The sequence below is a fragment of the Phoxinus phoxinus genome, assembly GCF_949152265.1.
Source record: "Phoxinus phoxinus genome assembly, chromosome: 18".
NCBI classification, from domain to species: domain Eukaryota; kingdom Metazoa; phylum Chordata; class Actinopteri; order Cypriniformes; family Leuciscidae; genus Phoxinus; species Phoxinus phoxinus.
Window position 1 is genome coordinate 12,849,776 of NC_136893.1, and position 7,224 is coordinate 12,856,999.

General features: G+C 36.5%; 1 protein-coding gene across 3 annotated transcripts in view; it reads left to right on the plus strand.

Annotated features, from left to right (window-relative positions):
- The first annotated feature begins 2,542 nt into the window (after window positions 1-2,542).
- LOC306985304 (complement component receptor 1-like protein) overlaps window positions 2,543-7,224 on the plus strand; it is an 88,519-nt gene continuing 83,837 nt past the window's right edge. For all 3 annotated transcript variants that reach the window (XM_079587394.1, XM_079587395.1, XM_079587396.1), the window contains exons 1-5: window positions 2,543-2,850; window positions 3,206-3,318; window positions 4,473-4,667; window positions 5,083-5,179; window positions 5,276-5,349. In XM_079587394.1, the coding sequence (XP_079443520.1) occupies window positions 3,249-3,318; window positions 4,473-4,667; window positions 5,083-5,179; window positions 5,276-5,349 (436 nt within the window). In that variant the 5' untranslated portion in view covers window positions 2,543-2,850; window positions 3,206-3,248. The remainder of the gene's footprint in view (window positions 2,851-3,205; window positions 3,319-4,472; window positions 4,668-5,082; window positions 5,180-5,275; window positions 5,350-7,224) is intronic.

The following is a 7,224-nucleotide window of genomic DNA, read 5'->3' on the forward strand; positions in this document are numbered from 1 at the left end:
TATTTTAATATTCCAAAGGTTGTAGTACTTTTCTAGTGAAAGGACTGACTTACTACAGGTGAAATTGTGGCAATACCTCGCTTACTGTACGTACAATTATCAAATATGTTTATGAAAGAATTACTGTAATTCACCGTAAGTATTTTTTCATGTTCCAAAGGTTGTAGTACTTTCCTAGTGACCCGACTGACTTACTACAGGTGACATTTTGACAATACCACCCTTACTGTATGTACAATTGACAAATAAGTTTATGAAAAAATTACTGTAATTCACTGTAAGTATTTTTTCGTGTTTCAAAGGTTGTAGTACTTTCCTAGTGACCAGACTGACTTACTACAGGTCAAATTGTGACAATACCACCCTTACTGTACGTACAATTGACAAATAAGTTTATGAAAAAATTACTGTAATTCACTGTAAGTATTTTTTCATGTTCCAAAGGTTGTAGTACTTTCCTAGTGATTAGACTGACTTACTACAGTTTAAATATTGCCAATATCGACCTTACTGTAAGTACAGTACATACATATTATTATGAAAAAAATACTGTAATTTCAGCTTGTTCCATGTTCCAAAGGTTATAGTATGTTCCTAGTGATCACTCTACTCAATTCATTTTGATAAATGTTTTAGATAAAAGTAAGTATTAGAACTGCTGTTCCTTGTACAACACATTTATTTCATTGATTAAAATAACGGTAAAGATTTTAGCTTAAGCATATTTTCAACATTATAAATAAGCAACACCCTTATTGTAATGATTCAAGTTTAGTTTTTGTTATGAAGTCCCGAAGAAGTGGATTCTGGATTCTAATGAGTGATTTTAATCAAGGTATTAATCAATATTTTTCCTTCTAAATATCAAATGAGTTGAATGACTTCTCTAGGCTTATGAGATTTTACTTTGTTATAGAAATTACCAGTGTGATTATCGAAAATGTTATTTAATATATCCTTTAAATGTCTGTATTTGATATCTGAGGTGTGACTGAAGGGTCTGGCCCATGCCAGGAATGCAGTAACAGTGCTTGCTCATTTAGCCCGGCTTCCAGAGATGAAATATGGACTTCTTTAACAGGTGTTACTACATCCATCTGCTTTTCTAGGGTACCCTGATAGCAATGGTCTCAGCAGGGGTCATTGAAGTCTATAGTTGAGAGACCATTTCTTAGTTAAAGTCTTTACTTTACAGTTGATTTAAAGTGTGAGAGAAAGAACATGTTATCTTGATGTTTTAAGAATCTCCTGTTTATTGTTAAAGCCTGGCCAAATCCAATCTTGAAGAAACTGTGTCTGTGTGTGTTAGTATTCTTGGTTACAGGTTAAGGAACAAGTGGAAATATAGCCGCAAGCAGCGATACGGGGCCAAGCCCCTGAAGCAGCAGTAAGAGCAGGAAGAGTAAAAACAGCAGAAATTGAACATACATGAAAAAACAGCTGGTTCAGAAGTACAGGTGAAAATTAACTCAAAATGAACAGAAGTTCAGATGAGAATGAACACATAATGAACAAGACAAACTTATTTCTAACCCAAGAGGAAGAAAGATTAGTACAATGTTAAATAATAAAGGAATCGATATGACACAACATTACACACAATTTTATAAAGTTGTTCCACACGGGCTTGAACCCACTATCTCTGGCTCAGATGCCTGACTCTCATCTCATTGCGCCACTGGGAAGTTGTGTTTTTGTGCATAAGGTCCTCAAAGCAACTCAAAATTATAATTTTTTTATATACATTTGCTGCATGTTGGTATTTATTGAGTTCCTTCACATATAGACACCATATCTGGAAAAGAAGCAACTTTTCCACCACTTAAGGCCACAGTACCTCTTGCGGTCTGGGCATGTGCCACACAGGATTCGAACCCATGACCGGAATGGTTCAGGGCTCGTAATACATGGTTTAGCAGCTTGTGCCACTCAGTTGACACTGTCTTACTAAACTGCCGAGGAGAGCCTTCAATGTAAGAATGAGAACAAAAGCATGTTAACCAGATTAGCAAGCTAAATTAGCTTAATGCTAATGTAGCTTATGGTTAGCCTGAGTGTTTGTGTACTGTATGTACAGTAAGGGAGTTATTGGCAAAATTTCACCTGTAGTAAGTCAGTCAGGTCATTAGGAAAGTACTACAACCTTTGGAACATGAAAAAATCAATTTGGTGAATTACTGTAAGTTTTACATAAATATATTTGCGTACTGTATGTAGAATACACAAAAGTAAACTAAAGCAGTCTAGGTGAATACGCAGAAAATATCAAACCTAAAACTATGTTTACCCTGTTTGGCAACTTTTTTTTTGAAAACTTGACTATATTCGTGGCGCTGTCCACGTATGTGGTACTGAAGGTCATGATCCAGTCTGAACCTTGGGTAAATTTGGTTTTATATTCAGATATTCACCGAGATATTCAATATCTCGTGAGCTGAATATTGTTCCTACACAAATAACATTGTTTCAATATTTTATTCTTCCTCAAAACGAGCTTTCCTTCAGGTTTGCACTTTGCAGATGGTCCCTTCTTAGAAGCCTGCACATAGAGATCAATGTATTTTGTCCACTGCGAAGGAAAGATCGTTTTGAGGAAAAATAGGTTGTAGCTTCTGGTGTTATATGTGTAGTTATATGTGATAGGTGTTTTGTGTAGCAACAACGTTTAGTTCACGAGTTATTGAACGCGGAAGTCCGCGAATGTGCGAATATGCGAATATAAAACCAACTTTACCTAAGTCATACTCTCGGCATCTCGAAAAAGCTTCGGAACGTCAGTTTCGCGTGAGCCATCCCTACTTTAACGTAGGCTATACCTCTGAAGAACATTGAGAAATCTCCTAACACCTGGTAAGGATGCTTACATTTGCTTACGCTTGAAAAGACGTATAAAAAAATAAAACAAGTGTATAGGCCTATATCTACGGGTTAGATTTGGGTTTGGACTATGGACTGTGAACTCGCGGTCATCGCTCTTCCTCGTTGTCATATTATTATTATTAATAATAATAATAATAATAATAACAAACTTGTCTTGATTATTATGCTAGCCGCTAACAGAAACAGGTTTTGTTTTTGTGAATCTTGCCTGTTTTGTTGTAGAGAATGCTAGTGTTAACTTTTAACTATTCAAAAATACATATTTTAAAAGTGCATTTATTTACGCCGTGACGCTAAAATGTATTTTTTTGTTTATTTGGTGCAGAAAACAAATAACATTGGCCTTGATTACGGTTGACATTAACAAGATGGGATGCAAAGTGTTGTGGCTCAATGTTGCTCTACTTGCGTATCTTATGATCTGTGAACATGTCCGAGGTGAGTCTAGCTATCTATCTATCTATCTATCTATCTATCTATCTATCTATCTATCTATCTATCTATCTATCTATCTATCTATCTATCTATCTATCTATCTATCTATCGTTAGTGAACTACAATTTAGTTTCAGGTTTTACAGTCGGTGCGTGCCATTTCGAGTAGCCTAGGCCTACTTATGCACTATATTAGGCTATGCTGTTTTTTTGTAGTATAGGCCTAAACAGTGCGCGAGTAATCTTTGACCGTTCGCAAAGACCCGCCCCCTTTAGTTACTGCTGCTATGTCCAATATCATGAAGCTCGGAGCCTGGCCTGCAGCTACAGTCCCGCACCCAGAGTCCCGCATTCTCAGACCCCTCGTTTTTCGAGACAGCGCCTCCGGCTGTTTGGAAAATCGTATAGCCTAACACCCGCACACAGAGTCCCGCGTTCTCAGATATTACGGTCCAAATAAATATTTGCGTTCCCTGATAATGCATGTGCCAAAAAAAAAACTCATTTTGTTCTCTGACTAACAAATTACCCAGTAGTTTTTTGTTTTTTAGCGTGGGTGTAATTGAAAGAAAATTACTGATGGAAGGGATACAATTATTGAACTATCTTCTGAAAAATATTGTGATATTATATTAAATTTGCTACAATGTTTTTTTTTTATATTAAAATTCAATTTCAATCTATAAAGGTCTAATTAATATTCCACGCTAACATTACAAAACCTGTTTTTTTGATATTTTGAATGCGAAGCAAAACTCAAATAAGAATAGACAAAACACAAATAATAAACAATTCTGTACTTTATTTAAGGCTCACCTAAACATTATTTTGCTGTAGCTAAACAGGACAAAGCAAAGAAAAAAGGAAGAAAGAATTGTTAGTGACTTTACTTTTCGTCTTCAATTGCATTATAAAAAATATTTATAATCCGATTAAATAATTAATGATGACATTCTTTGATATTAACACACTTAGGGCCCTATCTTGCACCCAGCGCAATTGACTTTGAACACCGATGCATGTAGGCTATCATTCATATTTTGCACCCGCACAGCACGTCTTCAAAAACTTCATTTTTAGTGCTGATAATTGTGAGGATGATGGATAGAACAGTATTGCATCAGATTACTGTAAAGCATATGTTTTGTTTCTCCACAGCACAGTGTACACAGCCTTCTTTTCCATCAAGGAATGCCATCGTGTCAGATTCTCATCTCACGACTCAAAGTTTCCCAGATGGATCCACTGTAACATTTGAGTGTGAAATTGGTCATAAACCAGAAAACTCAACAGCATCTGAATCTGTTACTTGTGTGAGAAACCTGTGGACAAGTCTGGAATTAAATTGCATAAGTATGTACTATCAATCTTTTTTTTTAGTAGATAGATTTTTTATTTGTCCTCAAGAGGAAATTCGTTTCCACCGTAGATGCGTACATAATACAGACACACAACATATTAAGAACATGAACATTTAAATGTATACACAGAAGGAAGAAAAAAAAATGAGTACCCTACATTTGTAAATTTCCATAAAGTGCCTTTGAATGTTTTTTTAAATCTAATTGAGATATGTGAAGGATGTACCGTATAGGTCAGCAAGTCCTTAAATTGCTTAAGAATCCTTTATAGCAGTTTTTCGTCACTGATGCAGGAAGCTTCACAGCATCACACATTTCCGCTTAAAATAAATCTCTGTGTCATATAAAGTGAGGCAACACAAATGAATATTTTTAAATAAGTCAATAATATATTTAATACTTTACAGAAAAATCCTGTGGGAGTCCTCCATATTTTGATAATGGGGGATATGACAAAGAAGGGATTTTGTTTGGTGACAAAATTACAGCGGTTTGTAACCCAGGGTAAGTGAAACCATTAAAGTCAGTTTCTTTGTGCTGTTTTTAGATTTAGATTTGCCGTGATTTGGTAAGAAGTTTATCTTTTTCTCTTTTTTTCAGATATATGTTAGATGGGATTAAATACAGATGGTGCAGAGATCAGGGATGGGATGGCAGAGATCCTGTCTGTGAAGGTGAGGGTTTTTTTCTTAAAATTGAATGAAATATGACCTTGAAGAGCACACATTTATTCGAACCATCCCACAATTATGTGCTCTTCACTTTGAGATGCATCTGAAAATAAGTATTTATTCACCAGGATTTTTTTTTCTCTTTAGTGGTGAAATGTACGGCACCTCCAGCCATAGTAAATGGAAAGCTTGAAGAGGAGCCTTTAGACAGTTATGAATATTCACAGGCCGTGTCCTACAAATGTAACGGTGGGTTGAGTCTTATTGGAAGTCCAACACTTCATTGTTCTGAGGATGGGACTTTTCAGCCTGATCCGCCAAAATGCATGGGTAAGTTATGGTTAAAATGCCAATCAAAAGATGAAAAAAGAAAAACTTTATTTTCTTTTTTCTTTTGATGAATAAAATGTTTAATGATTCATACAATTCATGTACATAAACTTTTATTCTTTTATTATTATTTAATTTTTTTCAGACGGGTGTCCAAAGCCTGAAATTCCACACGCAATTAGAATTGCTGGAAAATCACCCCCCTATAAACTGAAAAACTTTATAGATTACAGATGTGAGGATGCCTATAAAATGAAGGGAGAATATCATATTGTGTGTACAAAAAATGGATGGAACCCTGAACCACCAAAGTGCATTGGTAAGACTAAAATAATTGTATTATTGCATGCCTGCACACCCTTTTATCTCCTAGTGATGTCACTCTGTTTAAAGGAATAGCTCACCCAAAATGAAGATGAGAATTGAAGATGAGAAAAAGAAAGTCTTAAAGCCACTGTAAAGTCAAAGTTAAGTATGTGTTCTGAGTTTGTCACACCACAGAAAAATGTGTTATTAGCCACCCAGCCAAATTTGAATGATAAAAAAGCCGGCAAGTACATAAAATAAGCTTTCAAAATCTTGAAAAAATGAGCAGTCTCTAATCTCAAACGCTGGGGGCGTGTCTGCTGGCTGCGCTGAAACCACGCCCACTTGCGGGTAAGCTGCAGTCGCCACACTCAACCATATAGATATCGGATATCTATGCACTCAACTGTGGAGTTACTGTGACTACCTACTATAATTATTATAACAAGCACACAAGGCAACTTACACTCATTGGTGGGCATTCTCTCTCTCTCTCTCTCTCTCTCTCTCTCTCTCTCTCTCTCTCTCTCTCTCTCTCTCTCTCTCTCTCTCTCTCTCTCTCTCTCTCTCTCTCTCTCTCTCTCTCTCTCTCTCTCTCTCTCTCTCTCTCTCTCTCTCTCTCTCTCTCTCTCTCTCCTCTCTCTCTCTCTCTCTCTCTCTCTCTCTCTCTCTCTCTCTCTTCTCTCTCTCTCTCTCTCTCCTCTCTCTCTCTCTCTCTCTCTCTCTCTCTCTCTCTCTTCTCTCTTCTCTCTCTCTCTCTCTCTCTCTCTCTCTCTCTCAATATCCCTGTAGACAGCAGCGTGTGACCGGATAGCCGCCATCGAGCACGAGCACCTTGCACAATGATCAAGGCGGAGAGCGCAAAATCTACACCTGTTTGTCACCTTTTCACCATTTGTGTGTCAATAAATACACCCTCTGGGCATTTATTGAAACAGGTTTTGTCGTGTGATTCTTCACCCCGTGACAGGGCTTAAGTACGGAAATACTGTAACATACAGATACACAGATGCTTCTAAAAATGGGGGGAGAGGAGTGGCAGTCAATGTTCCAAAGTTACAGATAAATAAAAAAGCTAGAATAAGTGATCAGTATATACAGGTAAACTGGTGGCTATTCTGCTAGCAATACAAGTAATTGTATTGTACAAATCTGTGAAGAGCAGAAGTTTAAAAGGGTATAATGTTAATAACTTTCAGGACATTCTTAATGGAAATTTCCAATATATGTGATGTTGATACA